This window comes from Adelges cooleyi, unplaced genomic scaffold, assembly GCF_023614345.1.
Source record: "Adelges cooleyi isolate 19-005CV unplaced genomic scaffold, UGA_ACOO_1.1 ACOO_flye_CR_arks_rails_tigmint_CR_PRNA_574, whole genome shotgun sequence".
Lineage (NCBI taxonomy): Eukaryota > Metazoa > Arthropoda > Insecta > Hemiptera > Adelgidae > Adelges > Adelges cooleyi.
Genome location: NW_026096268.1, coordinates 1,921,602 through 1,942,708, shown reverse-complemented (window position 1 = coordinate 1,942,708; position 21,107 = coordinate 1,921,602). Strand labels below are relative to the sequence as shown.

General features: G+C 32.6%; 3 protein-coding genes across 6 annotated transcripts; 1 reads left to right on the top strand and 2 right to left on the bottom strand.

The window, feature by feature from the left end:
- Window positions 1-4,546: 4,546 nt before the first annotated feature.
- Window positions 4,547-8,948, top strand: LOC126843565 (luciferin sulfotransferase-like). 2 transcript variants are annotated; one of them, XM_050581168.1, is made up of 6 exons: window positions 4,547-4,808; window positions 6,533-6,629; window positions 6,696-6,876; window positions 7,283-7,403; window positions 7,492-7,586; window positions 7,672-8,948. In XM_050581168.1, exons 1-6 carry the CDS (start codon window positions 4,607-4,609, stop codon window positions 7,966-7,968), a joined length of 993 nt encoding a protein of 330 aa, XP_050437125.1. In that variant the 5' UTR covers window positions 4,547-4,606; the 3' UTR covers window positions 7,969-8,948. The 2 variants fall into 2 exon arrangements, with proteins under 2 accessions (XP_050437125.1, XP_050437126.1); XM_050581169.1 differs by lacking the exon at window positions 4,547-4,808 and adding an exon at window positions 5,858-6,418.
- A 902-nt stretch (window positions 8,949-9,850) lies between these two features.
- On the bottom strand, window positions 9,851-13,036 carry LOC126843568 (luciferin sulfotransferase). Its single transcript, XM_050581171.1, has 4 exons — window positions 12,676-13,036; window positions 12,377-12,476; window positions 10,386-10,755; window positions 9,851-10,320 (listed from the first exon to the last, which is right to left on the bottom strand). Exons 1-4 carry the CDS (start codon window positions 12,869-12,871, stop codon window positions 10,012-10,014), a joined length of 975 nt encoding a protein of 324 aa, XP_050437128.1. The 5' UTR covers window positions 12,872-13,036; the 3' UTR covers window positions 9,851-10,011.
- Window positions 13,037-13,149: 113 nt separating this feature from the next.
- Window positions 13,150-19,138, bottom strand: LOC126843540 (F-box/LRR-repeat protein 2). Of its 3 annotated transcripts, none has more exons than XM_050581128.1 (9): window positions 18,856-19,138; window positions 18,447-18,576; window positions 18,256-18,342; window positions 15,171-15,370; window positions 14,817-15,091; window positions 14,425-14,691; window positions 13,988-14,357; window positions 13,470-13,673; window positions 13,150-13,364 (listed from the first exon to the last, which is right to left on the bottom strand). In XM_050581128.1, the coding sequence occupies exons 2-9, from the start codon at window positions 18,462-18,464 to the stop codon at window positions 13,229-13,231; spliced, it is 1,557 nt and encodes a 518-aa protein (XP_050437085.1). In that variant the 5' UTR covers window positions 18,465-18,576; window positions 18,856-19,138; the 3' UTR covers window positions 13,150-13,228. The 3 variants fall into 3 exon arrangements, with proteins under 3 accessions (XP_050437085.1, XP_050437086.1, XP_050437087.1); XM_050581129.1 differs by having other exon boundaries at window positions 18,447-18,571; XM_050581130.1 differs by lacking the exons at window positions 18,256-18,342; window positions 18,447-18,576 and having other exon boundaries at window positions 18,856-19,137.
- Between the last annotated feature and the right edge of the window lie 1,969 nt (window positions 19,139-21,107).

Below are 21,107 nucleotides of genomic sequence, written 5' to 3'. Positions count from 1 at the left end.
TATGTTGGTTGTTGTCCTGACTTATAATTACCACAAATACATTTGTATAATTACCTATAAATAATTCGTGTGGCAATAAGATAAATAAAATTCCTACGGATGTTTGACATACGTAGTTGAAATTATAACAGTTGGCGTTTTTTAAATTTCTAGTTTTCCAAACCTTAATATTATATAATATTTTTTATGTGTACAACTGTCATATTATAATATCATAAATCATAATATTAGTATTTTAAATCATTTCAATTGAAATTGAACATTTTTCACTATTATTACAAAAATCACTAATATTTCCGTCATTAATCAAACATATTAATTAGCATTAATTATATGGAAAAAACTTACCAAAATGTTCAGTGAAAAGTGAAGTGTAAACCGCGCCGTCAACTCTAATTTACATATAGGTAACTATTTTATACGACAAATAGTGAATAAATGATGTTATAACTTGTATGCTAATATTATATTACAGTTTATAGTATATTCTATATTATGAATTGCTTCAACTATTTCTTTTATACATAAAGTTAAATTTACCAAGACCGCGTAATGCTTCGTCGCAGGTACAGATATCTGGTATTATCTGCACCAGAGGTAAACAAAATGCCACTAAATTATCTGTAATTATCTGTGTGAAAACAAACAAATACTGCAAAATCTTACATCCCGTAATAGACACTTTCTGTAGGCTGCTGTCTTATCTTTATGAAATATTAGCTCACAGATAATGAAAATCATTTTTTTGTTTCATTTTAAGAATTTTTAATTTAAATGAATAAACATTTTTTAAATTAATTAATTTACTTAATTTTACTACAAAGATCATTAGGTGAAGTAATGCCCCACCAGGCTTGCCCCTACGACGTATGGATGCATGCGAGAAAAAAAAAAGTACAAAGAAGTACATATTAAAATCTCAACGCCCCTTAAAAAGTTAAAAGTATAATAAAAATGATATTAAAAAAAAAAAAAAAAATGTAAAATATTAATTTTAAGTATTTCCTCAAAATGGTCCAAGATTAAATGGGAATTAACATAGGTTTCCGACACATGTACACAAATCATTACATAACTTTTTTCCTACTCCCTAGTTTGAGCTGAAGCTTTGATATATTTATAGCTTAGAGTCTGCTGAACACGTACGTTAGAGTCTGCTACACCATACCCAACAATTCTCACTTGTCAAAATTGATGCCAAAGTATAACAATTTAACGGAAAATAGGTGTTTTTCGACACTTTGCTTGTATAATGTTCAAAAAATGAAAACAACAAAGAGATCGTAGGAGAAAGTCGTTTTTCTCTTATATTTCTTATTTTTTTTTTTTTTTTGTTATCTTTTAATAATTGTATTTTGATAACATTATTAAAATATCTTCACGATATATAATTGCAGTGTGGGTAAGGTTAGGAACGATGGATACAAAACACATTAGTCATTACTATTGCACTCTCTTAGAAGATAGTAGCTGTCCCGGAACCGGTTTAAGCAAATAACAAATGTTCTTTGTGTAAAGCTATTTTTTGAGCTTAATTGACAGTAGTTTGTAATCGTTTTTTATGACTTGCGAGTAAATACACAATACAATTTTGACAAATCACACTTCACAGTAGAGAACTGTATAAAATATTCATTTAAACGTTATTCGGTGACCTACTGTGAGTGTGGCTCTTGGTTGTTACGCTTCAGCTAATATACCGTTGGAACTTCATGGATATTACTTGGGATTATTATAAATACAATAATATATATGTTTCACTATTAAAATGCGCCTGTAGGCATCAGTACGGCAATTCAACGTGGGATAGGTATAAACGCCCATTTGCAAACGTTTATAGCAGACGCCAATACAACAGCTGTAAAAAGTATATATGAACAATCCGGTACACTTTAAACCCACCGTTATTTTTTAATATTGCATATTATTGTTAGGTATTTGCTCGGTTCTTTGTTATAGACTGTCTTATGTTTTAGTTTGGTTGAACGCATAAAATAAATTAACTTTTACTAAAAAATGACCATTATAAAACCAATAATCCTCAACTTCAAAAAGGTATTATTTAACTATTAAAACAATTCAAATTGATTTTAAAATATCACTTGTCTACATTTAAGACATAATCAGTTAATTTAGCTAAATGCATGGTTGAAATTATATTCGTATACATTTTTTCGAGTAAACAGTTATTCGAATAATCAGTAATTTTTCAATCGATTAATATTTTATTATTGACTAACTGGCTTTATACATTAAACGGCGTTGCTTATATTCTACTACTAAGTAATATCTACCGTGTAAAATCATTGCCTATTCTAAGTGCCGTTCAAGATGTGTACGACTGAGCATACAAGAAAGTATTAATAATTTCCGCCGCCCATCGCTCGTTTTTAACACAAACAATTAAATGATAAAGGATTATCAACTCTTGACATAGAAAAATCATTAAGTAATTGGTCAAGAATTTCAAGCCAATTGTTGAAAATTTTACTTCAGTCATAGGATAAATAGCTAATTGAATTGATGATTTCCTTGTCTTTTAATGTTTTTTTTTAAACTTGGTATCTTAGTTTTATTACAATAAGTTGAAATGTATGTAACAACGCAAACAAAGATCCTTTATTTGAAAATTTAAGATTACACATCAATATACTATCTCAGAATATTTTAGGACTGACTTCAAACAAGGGTTGCTTGTAATTAAACCATTCAGCTCAAGATTTACTGTGATACTTAACAGTATCCGCGACTAATATGTGGAAAATTGTAAAAACTTAGTACTATTTTACATAGTAGTGGGTATAAGTTTATATTACAGTCTTTTGATAAAACTGTAGAGCTTCCAAAGAATATTAAATTTGCTTCAGTAACAAAATAAACAGATAAAAAAACGTTATTTTTAGAATCTCATTTTGGATAGTTAAGAAAAATAACTACTTACTGTTTTTGAAAACGACGCTTATTATAAGTGAGGCAAAAAGAGAACTTCTTGTCACAAAAATCAAATTTTTTCTTAAATATGTTTCCAACCCTGATCGATGTATAGGCCTCTCCTGCGATTTAGATTCTCGCGACAAGAGGTACTTTTTCCTTTCCATCTCACATATTATGTACCTATAGAGCATCTTCTACACTCTATTGTATTGTGATATTAATTGTATCAAAGTTAGAACTTAAAAACGAAACGAGGTTTTAAGAGGAGGGAGTTAGAAAAGTCAATCTCAATACAAAGAATATTTTTACAAACTACAAGTTGAGAAGTATGATAACTTAAAATTTACATGTAACCAAGAGAGGTAGTGGAGTAAAATACAGTACGTTTATTCAATTATTGTCTAAAATCATGACTGAGTATTATTTTTACAAACAAAAGAATCGTACAGCAACGATGGGTGCATTTTGTTTCATAACGTTTGAGTCAGTCACGATAGACCGATTAGATTGATCTCGCTAAAAGTATGATTAATGATCAATACTACTATGTATATTATATTTTTGAAACGTTGACGTCGCCGCACCTGCGAAGCTGAATTTTTGTTTTTAAACGCATGGAAGGAGTAGGATGCATTTATGTAAATCATCGAAACCGATAGATACAGAGTGTCTCACAACAAGTCCATACAAAATTACAATTATTCTGTGGGTAACTACTAACTATCAAAACAATTCGGATCATCCTGTATATTATTGTCATTTATCATCTAGTACCTGTAGCCTTATCCTTACGCCTTTAGGTGTTAATTAAACGTTCTGCGAGATGACGATTTTAAAGTATATAATATTATCATAATGCATAATTTGTCTGAATGGGCCAAGTGAATTTGAATAATAACTCCTCGACATTAATATTAGGATGTGCTCCAAAAATATGGTACGCTGTAACAAATGTACCGACCCAGTCCTTGAAAGCATTCACCGCTAATGTGTGTACTTAAGACAATCGGCCTTGTAAGCAACATCTTATATAGGACTAGCTAATATTATAAATTATAGTGGTTGGATAACAACAAAAATATACACTAAATACATTATAATGTAAACGTTATCTTTTTAGGCGCAATCGATTTTTCCTTTAACAACCAAAGCCAACAGCACCAGTACATGTAATAGTTGCATTTCATTTTTTCATCATTTATATATATATATATATTATGCACCAGGAGCCTTGAGGCTGTCACCGCAGGAAAACCTACTTATTATGTGCGGTTTAAACTGTAAAAAATCTTCTCTGTTATCTAGGCCACTGGGATTATTGAAAAAAAAAAAAAGACAGCAGCACAATATAAGTACTTACTCGGATGACTGACGATAGATTCGGCATGTTTTTGTTTTTCTGCTTGTACTTACATAATAATAACAACCCGCGGGGAAGGAACAATAAGAGTAGAACTTCACCTAGCTAAAATGGGAGGGGAGGCAATATCGTCGATCATCACCGTTTTCATGCGAATATGATCGCCTATGACACGCTAAAACCAACGTTGGCCCATGCAATACCCTCTCCAAAGCAAATATGCGGCCTGCGATGAAGGTCTATATAAAACGTCGATCGTCGGAGAGAATCGGATTTTTTTAACAACGCAAGTCAACGGAAAACCCGGCAAACATGACCACGGAAATCAAATACGCGGACGTGGACGGCCAAGTGTCGGAAATACTCAACAAGACTTTCGTGACGAGTTTCCGAAATGGATACCTTAAAGCCAACGACGTCGTACTACCGGTTTATTACAGAAAGTTCGGACAGCGCATCCTGGACATGGAAATCCGGGACGACGACGTATGGGTGTGCAGCTACCCCAAAACAGGTTTGAAGTTTACACAGACCTATATACCTGATTTCAGGGGACCTATCTTGTCGGGGTTGTATGAGCGTGGCCAAGTCTCCAATCATTTGACATCATTTTCGGTCCAAACCAAGTGGATGAACTATCCAATACGCAATACTTCTAGACTAGGGCACACGTGTGTCGGTTGGCGCCAATCCCTGCAGAGTATTTTTTATCCACTTCTCTATAATATTTCATGAACACACACATAGGTAGTGATTCGACAGTCATACTACTATATGAATAGACTTGAATTGTGAAATGACTAATTGTGCTCTGCTATCTGTTTCGCGATGTCAAAACTTACCAGTGAATAGTGTAACTCGCCATAATATGATACTTACACACAACGCAGTTTAACTATCGAAAACTGCTAATATATTAGGTATAATGATTTCATAATATTCGCATAATAACATGTACCATGCGTACAGCTATGTAACACGTGTAATACAGTTTTGGTTCAAATTGGTCCATCAATTCAGTAAAAATTAAAAATCAAGTAACTGGTATCATTTTATAATAAATAAACATTTATACAGGGACTTATTTACCATTAAAATATGTTTAATAATAATTATAATTCAATTCATTATTATAACAATAATTATTATTAGTCTATTTAAGATTTCCAATATAACTCTATCGGAGATGAGCAAACATGTTGAAAGGTTTTTTTGGAAAACGCTATGACCTCTATTTTGTCTTTACTTTCAGGGTCACCGATGTATATCTTTTATGTAGGTAATCATCCTCGATTGTAAATTCTGACACACCTAACTATTATATTTTATTTTTAATACAAATAATTCAAACAACTTCAAAGGTATGACTTGACTTGACGAAATAAATTAATGTATGTATATACATAATACATAAATTACTTAAAAAAAAAAAATAAACTGAAAAAAAGATAAATAATAAATCAAGTACTTATAATATATAAATGAATTACAAAAATGATCATAAAATAGCGTTGTAACAAAGATATTGTAATTATTTTAAAATTCCACGTAAAAGTATAAAGTATGTCTTCTTCTTCTTCTGGCCTTCATAACTCTCCAAGAGTTTTTGCCGCCATCAATAAAGTATGTACTAAAAAAAATACTTTTTATCTGACTGACCAAGGTTGTTAGTTCATCCAAGTATATCTCGCTTAATACGATCTACTCTGTAGTACAGTATAAATACCTGTGTAAGATTTTAAATCTGAACTAGTAAAATCCGAGCATATAATTAAAATAATTACTCAACACTCTAACCGTCTGCTCTATAATATTTTTGTTTGACCTGTTTATTTCTCTGCATATGTCAATTGTTCATAACTGTATGTTACATTACTAACTAATTATGTTTTCTTTTTTTTTTCATATAATCTTATAACCCTGGGCCTCCTACGAGGCTCCTCAGTGAGGCCCATATTCTTTGCAAGTAGTAAATAAATATAATAATAGCATATTTCATCCAGCGACCTATATATTGAGTGTAATTTGGCCACGGTCTTTTCATTCATACATTATGTTTTTATGACCTGTTGAGATAATAGAAGGCCGTGTATAGCCGATGATTGACAAGAAGGTGCATCGTAGGTATATAATACAATGTTATCAACGATAAAAAATAAAGTCAATAATCGCGTTTGTTGTCACGTCGCGTTATGCGTCGCAAGGTGGGCTTAAGTATAAATTGCATTTTGTTTCCAGGTACCACGTGGACTCAAGAGATGGTGTGGTGCATATCGAGCGATTTAGATTTCGAAGGCGCCAAACAGTTTCTTCCCGAACGGTTTCCGTTCCTGGAGTAAATACATTTTATTTGAGCAAAAAAACCAAACAAATTCGGTTATTTTTAACTATATCGTTTCAGTCACACGCCGCTTTTTGACTATGAGAAAGACTTGTTGGAAAAACCCGATCTTAAACTTCCGCTTTACGTGTTGGACTCTATCGAGTACATCAATCGCATGAAATCTCCCAGATATATCAAGACACACTTGCCGTACAAGTTGTTGCCCACCAAACTGAAGGATCAGTCGACCAAAGCCAAAGTAAGTAAACACGGTTGCAACTATATAATGTGAATTGACGATGAGATGCTGCTTATTCAACTATGTCAGTTGTCATATAATACTACAACATACACTATTTTAACTCATCACAGCTTTATTTTATTCCATCGGTAGAGAGGTTAATGGTTGATAACCCTCGTGCAATATTTTATTTTTAGTCATTAAAGTTAACTATAAATGGCTTTAACAAACCCCGTTTTGTCACTGTTTAGCTATAAATGTCATTTTATGACAATGCTCGAATAGTTCTTTTATTTGATTTGTTTTAGTTTTCTAAACAGAGAAATTTTAACCGGAAGAGTTCTTCTCTAAAGCTCTGGTGGTATTTTTCCTTCATTAAATTTCAATAAAAACTATTTATTTAAACAAGCGTATTCACTTGCAGATCGTGTACGTGGCCAGAAACGCCAAAGACACATGTCTCTCGTACTTCCACCATTGTCGACTGCTGGAAGGGTACAAGGGAAATTTCGATGATTTCTGTAAACTTTTCACTTCAGATTCGCGTAAGTGTATAATTTTTAATTGCATTACGAAAACGGAATGACATAATATTTTCTATTTTTTAACGGACGGACGACATGTGTTGTACAGTGTGTTTTAGTCCGTTTTTCGACCACTTACTCGGCTATTGGGAACAACGGAACGACCCGAGGGTACTATTTTTGAAATACGAAGACATGAAACGGGTAATAACAATATTATCAGCAATCTGGTCCGACAAACCAAACGCATTCGAGTTGTACGTATTATAATCGTTTGGGTTTTCTGCAGGACCTCCGGTCGGTCATTCGCCGGACCGGCAAGTTCCTGGGTAAAGATCTAGCCGACGATCAAGTGCTGGCGTTGGAGGATCACTTGAGCTTCGAGAGCATGAAAAACAACAGGGCGGTAAACTACGAACCTGTAATAGAAATCAACAAGACGTACAATCTAATCGACGCCGATGGGAGCTTCATGAGGAGTGGCAAAGTAGGCGGTGGCAAAGAGAAGATGTCACAAGAGTTTGTGAAATTATTCGACGAATGGGAAGGCGAGTGTTTGGAAAATAGCGGACTAAGTTTTGATTGATTTTTGTTTTGAAGGTATTCGTCGTAATAGGTGTTTCAAATTTGAAACAACTATGGGTTTCATCACAAACATAATTTATATACATGATTTTATATTTTTAGTTATACTTATAATGAGATTGCCAACCAGAATAGCATGAATAGGTAGACATTTAGAAGGAATTATAAAAAGTGTGTATGTCTAAAGTTGTATTTTTGTTTTCTCGAGTTGTTAATATATATAAATTGTCTTTTTCGAAGAACTTTATGTACCCCAAAAAAGTTTTCTCATTCGTGCCGGTGTGCAATTTTATTTGAACAAATTAAGTACTGATTTTCACGAACTGGTAATGTAATTTATATCGCCACGTGCTTGGCTAGTCTGAGATGATTTATTTTCAAACCGTTTTGACAGGTTATTGACATGATAACTCGCAAACCACTGAACCAATATTTTTTTCTGTACTTAGATATAGAATGTGTGTTTTTTTTAGCTTGTATTTGATTTAAGTTAATAATTTTGTCATTTGGAAACAAATTATTTATGACAAAATCTACGTAAAACGTGTTTGTATGCTAATGAAACCGTATTTTTACAACACAACAGCAACTTTTTCTAATTATAACTTTATATTCAAGCAATTTTTGAATTTTTATTAATTATATATATATATATATGAAATCACGAAACAACCAAACTCAAGGATATATTTCTGTTCTCACTGAAAAACAACATTAAAAAAAAATTTTCTTGTAATTCTTCTTGGTAATGACTAATGACGCACAACTTAAAAGTCATAACCAGCTTTAGCCTTTATAAATAAATCACCAAAAAAACCTTAAAATTCAATAATTTTTGTAACTTTCACACTAGACTCCTCCCTACATACTTTTTTGTTGAAAATTAAATTAAAATCTTAATCTTTTAGTCTTACAAATAAAACAGACATCAGTCTTATGCTGCAAATATAAATATGATTTTCAATAATTTAGAAACGTATTACGGATCAATTAAATACTATTAAATTATTATAGACGTTTAATTTATTATAATTATTTTATATTTTTTAAATTATTCTTGTTTATTAATTTATAACTATTATTATTATAGTTTTTACTGTTTACGTTACAAATATAATGTCACATAGCAATAAATAATATTATATATTTTATTGTGTCATTTGTTAATTTAACATTTTGTTTTAGATTTGTATGTATTGTTATGATATTAACGCTTAAAAACTATTTAATGTTTATAAAACCAACAAAAAATTTTAAATTTTAAATAATTTACCTATTTAATAATTGTATAATATTTAACTATAATATTATACACTCATAAATAGTTTAGCGAGTAGATCAAAATATAATTGTATTACTATACAGTCCAAAATAAAATTTAGTTTAATAGAATAATATGTAATATAACATTTATGTTTTGCTGAAAACGCATTTTTAATTTGTTTAACGTCGGTAGAAATACAATTATCAATAAATAAACTTTGAAAAGTGTTTTGGTGTAAGTTTGAAACTAAAAATGAAAAACTTAATCAAATCAAAGATAATGTTTGTTTCTCTTGTGTATTGTAATGACTAATGAACATTTATTTAAAATAATCAATTTTAAGAAGTCCCTTATTCTGAAAACAATGACATAATTATTAGCTGGTGACGCTGTTGTTTAAAATAATACTTCAAATTTCAATAATGTATGTGCAATAACACAATATATTATAGACGCACATATTTCTTAATCCTTTACTTGGCAATGTATACAAAACAATTTTAACGTAATTTTTCAAGACCAACATAAGTGTGATCATTTTCAACACTTTTAAACTAGCAACAAGGTATAGACCTAAATGTATGGATATTTTAACATTTAAAAAAAGGCATGTAAAAAATTATAGTTAAATAAAGTTTATTTAAAAAAATATCTTAGAATTCTATACTTAAGTATAATGTGTAAATACATTATTAATCAGTACACATTAATACACATTAATAATTAATTTTTACTAAGTCTTACGGGTAATCTTACAGCGCAATTAAATATATGAACATATTAGCTCGTTTCGAAAGTAAGGTCGGTGCCTTTTAAGTTTTCATCCGTAAAACTATCGAACTTGGCCGATAGTTCTTCGGACATGTAGTTTTTCCAATCTCCGACTTTTCCTTTCCTGATGAACTTCTGGTCTGAATTCTCGTCTGCGGCCTGGGGCTTTTCCATCATGGCCAGAAGCGGCTCCAAGTTCAGAGCGGGGTTCTTCCTCATGCTGTTGAAGCTCAAGTGATCCTCCAGAGCCGACACCTGTTCTTCTGTCAGCTCTTTCTCCAAGAAAGCCGCCACTTGTCTTATGGCCCCCTTTAAATCCTGCAAATTACAACCGTGGGTCACAAAAAGCGCAAAATGCCGGCAACGTTGTTTATTTCGCTCACCTTCTTCATATCTTCGTATTTCAGAAACAGCACGTTCGGTTCGTCTCTCTGTTGCCAGAAACCCAGAATGTGACTCCATATCGGTCCGATTGGAGTTTTCCCTTGAATGAACAGCTCGCAGAACTCGTCAAACGAACCGTGTAGACCGTGCACTAGTTTACAATAGTGATAATAAGACACGCACATGTCTTTGGGATTGCGAGTGACGTACACGATTTTCGGTTTCACGGCGTTCAACTGCTCAGGCAACAGTTGAGAAGGCAGATGCGTTTTTATGAACCTCGGCGAAGGCATATTTTCCACTTGTTCCACTGAGTTTCCCAATTGGTCTTTCAGCTTACTCGTATCGTTTCCCATAAGTGCTGTCAATCTAAAATTCGTCCATAAACGTAATTAGCCATTTTAATGTTAACTCTATACTTAGATAATAGTAATAATTATTTTTTTTTTTTGTCCCCATTTATTTTCTCTTGCGATATTATCTCATCGGTCGTCCATACAGCCAAAAAAGTAATTAATACGTTTGCAAAATATTGTCAAAAAGTTAGTTAATTTTTTTAAACTATCTTGAAATCATGTTTTGCCAATAGAAAAGAAACAGTATTGAACAAAATGTTTAAATATTATTAAAATATAAGAAATTGTATCATAGCATTTAAAGTATAAGTAAAACATTGAAAATAATACTCAAACAAATGTTTGTCAATAGATTTTTGAAAAAATGTATCCCCTGCCAAAACAAGAAATCAATACATTTTAAAAATATAAACTAACTTTTGAAAACATTTTCAAAAAAAATTAATATTTTTTTCTGTATGTCCTTTCTATTTCTTGTGGTTCACTTTGTTCTTCCCTTAACTATTATTATTGTAATATTTTATTACCACAAGTACTTGTGATTTTATTGTTAGTTTATTTTACTGATTTAAAAGTTAAAGGCTCATATAATAGATAGCCAGTAAATATTGTTTCTACAATTTTTCTTTTCCTTGTTAAAAAGACTAACATAATTATTTATAGGGCGCATTAGTATTTAGTTTTTGAATATACCAAAATAATTTTGTTAATTATTGTGTTCAGTTACAATAGTGGTATTGTAAAGTAATTTGAATTACTAGTAACAAAATAAAATGTGAAATCTACATGCTCTATAATGTATCCTGTTTAAGGAAAAAACATAAATCGAAAATATTATGAAATTCGTGAGCGTATACGCAATGAATGTTATTACAGAAAAATGACTAAAACTATTATTAAAACCATTTATTTCTGGAAGAAAGATAATTGAAATATATAATATTAATTTACTTTTTAATACGTCAGCAAGAACATAATTGCTTTTAATTTAAAATAATTTGATTTTACATCTAAAAATGGTAATGTTAGTGAGAAATTACATAAATATTGTCTATACTTAACACCGATATCCACGATTTTTTTTTCGATTCATTATGATTTATATAAACATATTTATGTAATTTCTCACTGACATAACCATTATTAGTTGTCAAACCAAATTATTTTAAATAAACCTTTAAAACATAATAACATGAGATGAACGTTAGATGTAACCCAGCATATTACGAAAACAAATTGAGAAACTGAAATATTTGCTTAATAGACGCAATATTAATTGCCTATACAAAGCCCCTTAAATTAATTCTTGTACTACGCCTCGACGAAATCAAATTAACGGTACATCACATGACTGATTTATTTTAATTGCACGAGCGTGCACTTTTATTATTGTTCTAAAATTGTTGAGCTGCAAACTAAACAAATGTGTTAATTTTTCGTTTTAATTAATTTGACTTCTACTCCGTATAATCTATAAAATCGTGTGTATATCGTTAATAGTTTTAATAGTTATTCTATTTATAGTTAATAGTTTATGTTTGACTCTTTGCATCTCGTGTGTGTCTCTCCGTTTCTTTTTTGTATTGTTTAACGAGTAGTGTGGCAGTCGCAACGATAGTGTGTAAATCACTTACTCTAATAAGGGCGTCCTCGACTGACCGATCATGCTCTTGGCTTTTGCGAAATCCAAATCATTGCAAATACACCAGACCATTTCCTGGGCCCATGTACTTCCTAAAAACATATAGACCGTTTATAATGGTAACGGAAAAAATATCATAGTAATTTATTAAACTCAATGTAGCGTAACGAATTACACGCCTACCAGAAACGCCTTGTAAACCGCATTGAACCGGCCAACCCGGAAGGGTATATAATGGACAAAAATAATAGTTTTTTTTATTATTTGTATAATACAAAATGTGTCTAGTACCTGTTCTGGGATACGACACTAGCCATACGTCATCCGTCCTGACCTCCATGTTCATAATCCTTTCTCCCAAATCCTTGTACTTGGGCGGAAGTATCACCTGACCCGGGTTGACTTCGATCAAGCAGTCCTTTACACCGAACAAATCGTCCAATCGCTTGGCGATTTTTTCCTCGATGTTCACGTACTTGATATGCATTTTGAACAGTCTCAAAAAGTAGTCGGAGAAAAAAAATTTAAGCAAAACCAACAAATTAACTTCCACGGTGTTGTTCGGTCGACGTTCGGGAAACAACTCGGACGTTTGCGGGGCAAACCGCCTATCTTTAAACTATACTTTCTCCGTAAGACGTTTTCGTCGAAGGTGAAAGCAAATTGTTTTGCTTTCTCTTATGTAATCGCGCACGAAGGTCAACACGGTGGACGACGGGTACAAAATAATTCATTAAATTCCCCAAGCAACACCATAATAGTAAATAATATAGTCACAATAACTTATATTAAATTGTACTTAATTTTACATTCATATCTTATTCGTATATCGTACACTCAAAGGCTAATTGAATATCAAATCTTTGTAGTTGTGCAGCAGGTAATAGTTGGACACGCTACAGCACGTAGTGGTCCTGACCACAGTTAAACGGTCTGCTCTCTCGAAGTTGGCTTTCACTATTTCGTAATATCTCCCATCACTACACGAAACGTACAAAAACAAGAAATCAAAAACATTTAACGACCGTGGTAGTTTTCGTTTACACGTTTATACCGTCGCCGTGTTTGTTGTATGCGTGTATTACCTTAAAACCAGACACCGAAGCTTTAGACATTTGACTCGAAATATGTCTATGGCTTTTTGACTTTTGTCGGAGAACCTCAAGTTGTCCGGGTCCCATTTCAGCTCCAGTCTTTCCAGTTTCGGACAGTTCGTTGCAATGCCGTCCATGAGCTGATCCACCAGTATGTTACCGGCCAATCTTTCTTGGGTACCCATTACCATTATCCTAAAATAAAAACAATTTGGTATTTAATTGTCATATATGAAGACAATTTAACAGTTTAATGTTGCAAACAACATTATCGGTTCCATAAACAATTATTGGATCACTGTGATTGGTTCAAACACAATTTATGAGACCTAAAAAGTTGTATGCAACCATACATAAGGTCAGTCCATTTTAATAGAATTTTAAAACAGAGTATAATAACAAAACATATTTTAAACCATGTGTGAGGTATAACACGCAGTTGGGATAATAAATGTAAGACCAAATGGTGTACTTTGGCAAGTAAATGTTATGTCGTTTAAAGTGATTACTTGACGTTGGTGAGCACGGGCAGTACAGTGTTCCACAATTGATCAGTGATGTGCGGCATTCCAGCCAGCGAGAGGCCCTGAAGCTGATGGCCGTGTCGGGACAAAAACTTGTACAGCCCTTCGTCCGTCAAGTTATCCGAGTAGTCCAAGTTTAGGGCGATCAAACTCCTGGCGTTTCCCTGTTCCATGAACGCGCTCAGCACAGTGTCGTTGAACCCGTTTATCTGACCGGCGCTTAAGAACTTAAGGTTAGGTATCCGGACCAACATGTCTATTAGGCACTCGGTCGAAAGATCTGTGGCACTCACATCCAGCTCTTGGATCGAAGACTTTTCCCAGTCCACTTGCATCACGTATTCGCTGATTAGATCTGTGCACAATAATATACTTGACATTTTTCTTTTGCCACGTCAGGTCTATGCGCTAATGATAATTACTCGTTTGATTCATGAGAAGACACCTGAGCCGTTTGCTCCTCTGAAACAAGGTCTTCATCGTGGAACCTGTCACCTTGGCGCAGTAATTGACGGCCAGACACTCCAGCTGTATACAATTCGAGCTGAACGCGTCTATATGGCTGTCGTCCACAAAGTTAATACCGTAGAGATTAATTACCCTCAAGTTGGGAGTGGCCGATTTGAGTTTGTGCACGTTTATCACCTCGTAGATCTCTTCCTCCTCTTCTTCGACTTTTTCGTAAGTTCCTGAGGACAAAAACCGCACAGAGCCCAGAATGATCAAATTAACAATAAACACAGCGCCACGGGACACCGCCCTTGCTCCAAAATACTGATCTTATTTTAAGATTCCGAGCTAGGAATTCGCTCACCTATTAAATGCAGTATTTCCAGTCCGTTGATAAAGTTGTAAATCTTCCGCATGAACCCTTCCATGAAGATAACTTCGGACAGGCAAACGCAAAGGTACTTCAGTTTGGTCGGGAATGCTTGGAGCTCGCTGAAATCGTGCAGCTGCATGGCGGTGGAAAAGTCGAGAAGCATGTGAGTGAGATTAGGACATTTGTTGGCCAGCTCGTGCAGTACCGTGTGCGTTATGAGCTCGATGGGCAGTTCGATATACCGCAACGAAGAGCCGAATCTCACGCTGTAATAATTATAGTGTCAACACAACAGATTAAAATGGTTTTGTTTTGTACGGCAAACAGTAGTATTCGCCGCAGTACCTTATTAAAGACAACAGGAAATCTAAAGACGTGACGTGGAGTCCTGACACCTCAGGTCTCAGAGACACGCTGTACCAAAGAGATGTGTTGTAAGCTATAGTGCGCCATTTTCTACTAACTCGAGCAACGCTACATATTTGTTTGTGGCTCAAGTACGAAAATATGTTCAACAACACTTTGTCCGGTAACTTTTCAATTGTCTGAAAGAAAACAAAATAGAAAGTATATTATTTGAAAATAATTATTATACGTTCAACCGCGTTTATAAATGGTTTCAATTCTCTCTAAATAGTGGTATTGTTACATAAAAGCATTAAGTGCAATAATTCACAACTGTTTACTGTGGTTCTGAGCGTTTATTGAGATACGTACTAAGTTGTTTAGTTCACAATAAGAACCATAAGTAAGCAGCGGCGTTCAAGTTTTATGAATGTGATTTCAAAACAGTCCAACCACAATCTTGATATTCTTTCAAAAAGTTACTCATCAAACAAGCGTAGGTAAAGAAATAGTATTGGTCAAAATTATTTTTTTTAAGTTTCAAGCGTTTTTTCCTGGTAATTATTACTAAAAACTTAACAATTTATTGGCAAAATAATTAATCATGTTCTATTGTGCATGGGTAACAGGAAAAGTGTACGTCGCTCGTGTTTGATAGCTATAGCCTATACCCGCTGCAATATTATAGTTGTGTACATTTTCACTCTGTCAGGATTCTGGTTAACCTTAGATTTGTATTTTCCCCATATTAGTTTTAAAATATTTTTATTTTATTGCAATCGTCATTTTTAAACTCGCTTTTTTGATACACGATAAAAATAAATGTATGTTTCGTTCAGATAATTGAATACCAGCAATGGATGGTAATATCCGCCATTTTAAAATACGCATTTCATTGGCACGTGCACTAGTGTACACTTGCAACAAATAGTGCAATACTTAAGTACAAAGATCATTGGTTTGTGATAGAAGTGAGTTTTTACTTTTTTACTACCAAAAGACAACAATTTGTACTAAGCGTAGTTCTTGTTGTGTGTATCAAATATGTTGCCTATGATATAAAAATACAAATATCCCAGGACAACAAGTTGTTATTGCAAACAATCCTATTAATGGTTAAGCCGTAAGCGTACACGTAGATAACAAAGTTTCCATGAAAAATGCAACGCAGGCTGAACATTATAGCATTTTTGTAAGTGCTATGTTTTGTAATATTATAAGTGCACAAGTGTACATTTTTAATTAACATGGCTTGTTCTAGTCAATATAAATTCGCTTTAGTAATATGATGCGTTAAATTAGGCGCATATTAATTGAGAATAAAGAGTTGTTACATTTTTTTAAATGTTTATATTCTATAAATTCTTAATGAATAGGGTGTGATTAAGACTTACACAAACGTCAAACTAGTGTCCTCACATAAAATACCAAAATAATACCTGGAAAATAAGCTTCAGAGTTACTATGTTGCAAATTTCAACTTTATATTATCAGCGTAAAAGCAATTAAACGATTTGTTCGTATATAAATATATACAGTAATGACTTATTGTTTTGTATTGTTAATACTGCCTGCCAAAATCATTTTGAGAAGTACATACTGCTATATGAATTATGATAACAAAGTGACCCTAAGCTTTTTTAAAGAAGTGCAGTTAAAAATTAAAATTATTGTTTAGTTATTAGGTAAGTAGTATACACTTTCCAATGATGTAACTTTAAACAAACACTGGTGTCGCATGCTTTAGGAAATCGAGTAAATCTATGACCGTGTTCAGTCATAATGAGACTCGCCTAAAAAAATACCACAATATTATATTATCCAAGAGAAAGTAAATAATATGTCTTGTTAGCTATACCGTAGACGTTAATTCGTTTATATTTCGTATCATTTTATGTTATTATTATTATAGTAAATATTGTTATTATATAATATAATAACAATTTGTTTTCTTATATAAATATATATTTATAATTAAAGTTATTTGAGAAGTGTATTAAAATAATATTTAAACGATAAAACTCTATGTATATGTTTGTATACAAAAACACTGTAGGTAAAAACAACTAGATACGTAGATAAAAAAATAAATTTTCGAGTATACACTTATTTAAGTTTACCATGTATAAATTAAATATTTGTAAACAATGTATAATCGCTAGCCTATACTGATAAACGCGTAATCATTAAACCTAGGCTATTCCCCTTGAAAATGTCTACATGTCTATTAATGTAATTATTATTATTATTACAACCGTGCCGAGTAAAGACAATATAATAAAGACATAAAGACTACCCAGATAACTCATAAGCGATATTGGTTAGACCTATTGGATGAGCATGTTACCAATATTGTTGTTGTTATTATGATATGCGAGTAAGTGCAATGGTTCAACCAAAACTAGCGATAAGTATTAATTTTATTACCTGAACGTGATTTGTTTTTTATGAACGTTCAAAAACAGAAATTATTTTGTTTACCACGTCAAATACTAAGCTGACTAATGCCTATACTAGTATTTTTATGAATATAACATTATTTTCCGCGATAATTTATCAAGTTTTTTCTATCTCTTCCCCATTGTTAAATGTATTCGTGAGCAGAGGTAAGCACATACAACCTACAGCATCTTGATACATTCATAAATTATAACGCACCTATAAGTTTACTTCTTGGTATATTTTTATTTTTTATAATTACAATGTGTATTAATTATATAGATAGTCAATCAATGAACTAGATTATGATTTATCAATAAACTTGAATCAATTGATGCTTTGATATTTTTTGCCCACCTCTGCACGTGAGTCATGGAAATTAAAAAGTGTTTACTGGTATTGAATATGCACTTTTACTGACTACTGTGTTGCACCAAGCGGTTTTGGCACGGATAATGGAATTTGACGTTTAACATGATATTTAATACACAATGGCAAGTTTGACTATTATTATAATACAGATTCTAACGCTTTATACCGGGCTCCGTGCGCTAAAGGTTGCATCGATGTTAACATTTTCTATATTATTATGTGTAATGTGATTTGCCAAAATACATGGCAAACCGCCTTGGGGTTCTCGTCTTACCGTTGCGAAGTACGGACTCTTGGCAGGTCCTCCCGAACCGTCATCAATGTACACCTGAGAAGCTTCTAATGCTAACTGTCCCCAAACCTGTGACACGGGCAACACAAAGAGTACATGATATCATGAGTGTTTTTGTTTAGTCCGTCTGATCGAGTATATAATAGGTAAATGATATGATATTTTATACTGACGTCTGACGATATATCCATAATATAATATTGTCTCGAAAGTTCCAGGCAAATCGGAAAAATAAACGCCGCGTGTTAAGTAAAAAAATGTTTTTCGACTCCGTCACATAGCCGGCACTGAACTGCACCTAAACTGGCAAACATGTCATCATGTTTTTACTTGCGAGCGTTTAAAACGGGAGACGGGAAAAGTTATTTTTAAGGCCTATCCCGTAAACGACGGCGGGAACCTCTCTAGAGTCTAGTGTGTACAGTTAACACTATGGTGCACACTATTAATACAACCAAGCGCCCGTTGCCAATGTGTAGCCCGGTAGAGGTTTTTTTTTGTATGTGTTAAATAAAATATGCAAAAAAAAATATATGTATACAGTTGATATGTTAAACCGTGATAACACTTATGGTGTTTTACCGTTTTCGCTCCTCGGACGGAGCCTCGGCTGTCCCTGGTCAAGGCGTTGGCCGACACGTCCACCGACAACCACGAGTCCATTATTTTGCACGTAAATTTTGATTAGAAATTTCCAGAAAATATCACAACAACGATCACTGCGCTACGTTTTAAGGCATCGGTCTTATTATTATCGTGGTCCGCTGGCCCGGCACCGATCGGACGACTGTGATGGAATCGACAGGGATCCGAATGGCACTACTAGCATTTGGACTACGGTCTGCCCAGTGAAATCGAACAATTGAACCGATCCGGCATTAACTCAGTACGGTTGGGGGTTGGCTGAAAATAGATCATACGGTACGAGCTCCCGTAAAATACTATTAATAATATACTCGTATAGATCAAACCGCGCCAATAACTGTCCGGACAATTATTCATTACAATAATATTTGGATGGCAAAACCTTTGCCAGAAACCGCATATTCGTAGGTACGCCCTATGGTCATTATTAGATCAGTACAGTTTGATTATTCGCCATTAAGCTAATAATTAACGCTTAATTAGTACTAGAATGTACGCCTTTTAATAACGGGCCGACGATCGGCGACAGACAATTTTCTTAGGGAGGACTAAATACATTTTTGGGTAAGATCAAAATTAATTATTACAAATTAAGGAGGGGTGGATATTAAGCATTGTACATGCTTAGTTTTAAAGGGTGAATCCTTAAAATGAATACACAATGTACAGTGGTCTTACATTATTATTTCTAGCTAGAATCCTGATCATAGGAATGTTTGTTTTAACCGGGACCTCGGATTCACTAAGGCATGTACATTTTTTTTAAAAATCTGTAGTCAATCTTTTTATTAAAACAAAATAAAATCTTACAGTTATAAGTAAAATCATTAAAACGCGATTAAAAATGTTTGTTTTTTGTTGAGTTTAGTGTTTATTTCGAAAATGTATTGTAATTGTCGAGATAATTGTTGCTTAAATACAAATAGTTATTTAAAAAAGGAGAAAAGTTTGCTCGAGTGTTGTTGTATATTTTGAAAGAACTATTATAGGATGACTCGTACGGATTTCAATAGGGTTGTACGTTATTAATATTTTATTTGTTCGATGTTCTGCAATTTAAAATAGTATGCAAAATTTAATTAACTGTAAAATAAGTAGATAAACTCTTAAAGGTGGCCGATAGGCAACCAAACTTGCGTCACTACTTGTACGATAAGAATTATTTAAAAGTGTTTTTTTGCTTTTTATTATCATGTGCCTCTACTAACAATTATAATACTATAAGTTAAACGTACCTTTAATATACGGCAAATGAAAGTACATGTTTAATAAAAAGAATACAAATGGCCTTAAGAACCGTTGCTGATAAATGTAATGAGCCGATGGGCATAGTTCTAGTCATTATTACTATACATAGTGAGCATACAAATTGTAAATAAGTAATGACACATAGATTCTTCTAGAATTTTTTACTTATGGTAAAATATATTGTTGTTGGTGTTAGCCAGTACAATGATCCTAGAATACTTTTTTTAGTCCCATAGTGCTAACTACAACAATTACCGATAATTATATACACAATGTATATTTTTTAGAATATGTTAATTTATATCATTATTATTATTATTATTATTACTATTATTATAAAAATATGATTTTCTCGATCAAATACTATTATCAAATTATTTACACGTAAATAACATAAAATAACAATATGTACTTTTAAGCTGGCGTGACAGCTTTTTGTAATGGAAATTTCAAAATTACTTTTACTGGGCTACGCAAATGTATCCTAGTAGCTTTAAAACTGTAATAACGTTAAATTAAAATTTGAATTATGTATCTTTATTCGTCTCGAAAGCGATTTTATGACTTTCAAAAAAACAATTGCAAACGTTATTTTTTTTTTAGTAACGTCCTAGTAATGTAAAGTGTAAGCTAATGAGAGAGTTAATAATTTTTTTTTTATTATTATTGATTATAATTGTGGTTAATAATACACATCGCACTAGTTATTGTCAATTAATTATAAAAATACTACAACAACAAATCTAATACTGTACATAACTATCGCATGTGCCGTTCAAAACAATTGATAACGTGCATGGTTTAATATATTTATATATGTATATGTATTACATGATATATTTAATTTAAAAAAAATAACCTATTGTAATCACAAAAAATATATTGAATTAAAGGCTAAACAAATAAGTACTATTTACTATTTAGTGTTTGGAAAACCGAAA

Excerpts from the sequence above, each read along its gene's own strand:
- LOC126843565 (XM_050581168.1), top strand. The coding sequence starts at position 4,607 with ATGACCACGGAAATCAAATACGCGGACGTGGACGGCCAAGTGTCGGAA. Across the intron at positions 4,809-6,532 it reads GTGCAGCTACCCCAAAACAG|GTACCACGTGGACTCAAGAG; the intron begins GTTTGAAGTTTA and ends TTTTGTTTCCAG. Across the intron at positions 7,587-7,671 it reads AATACGAAGACATGAAACGG|GACCTCCGGTCGGTCATTCG; the intron begins GTAATAACAATA and ends GGTTTTCTGCAG.
- LOC126843568 (XM_050581171.1), bottom strand. The coding sequence starts at position 12,871 with ATGCATATCAAGTACGTGAACATCGAGGAAAAAATCGCCAAGCGATTG. Across the intron at positions 10,756-12,376 it reads TCGAGGACGCCCTTATTAGA|ATTGACAGCACTTATGGGAA; the intron begins GTAAGTGATTTA and ends GACGAATTTTAG. Across the intron at positions 10,321-10,385 it reads AATACGAAGATATGAAGAAG|GATTTAAAGGGGGCCATAAG; the intron begins GTGAGCGAAATA and ends TGTAATTTGCAG.
- LOC126843540 (XM_050581128.1), bottom strand. Across the intron at positions 15,092-15,170 it reads TTCCTGTTGTCTTTAATAAG|CGTGAGATTCGGCTCTTCGT; the intron begins GTACTGCGGCGA and ends TAATTATTACAG. Across the intron at positions 13,365-13,469 it reads CTTCGGTGTCTGGTTTTAAG|TGATGGGAGATATTACGAAA; the intron begins GTAATACACGCA and ends CGTTTCGTGTAG.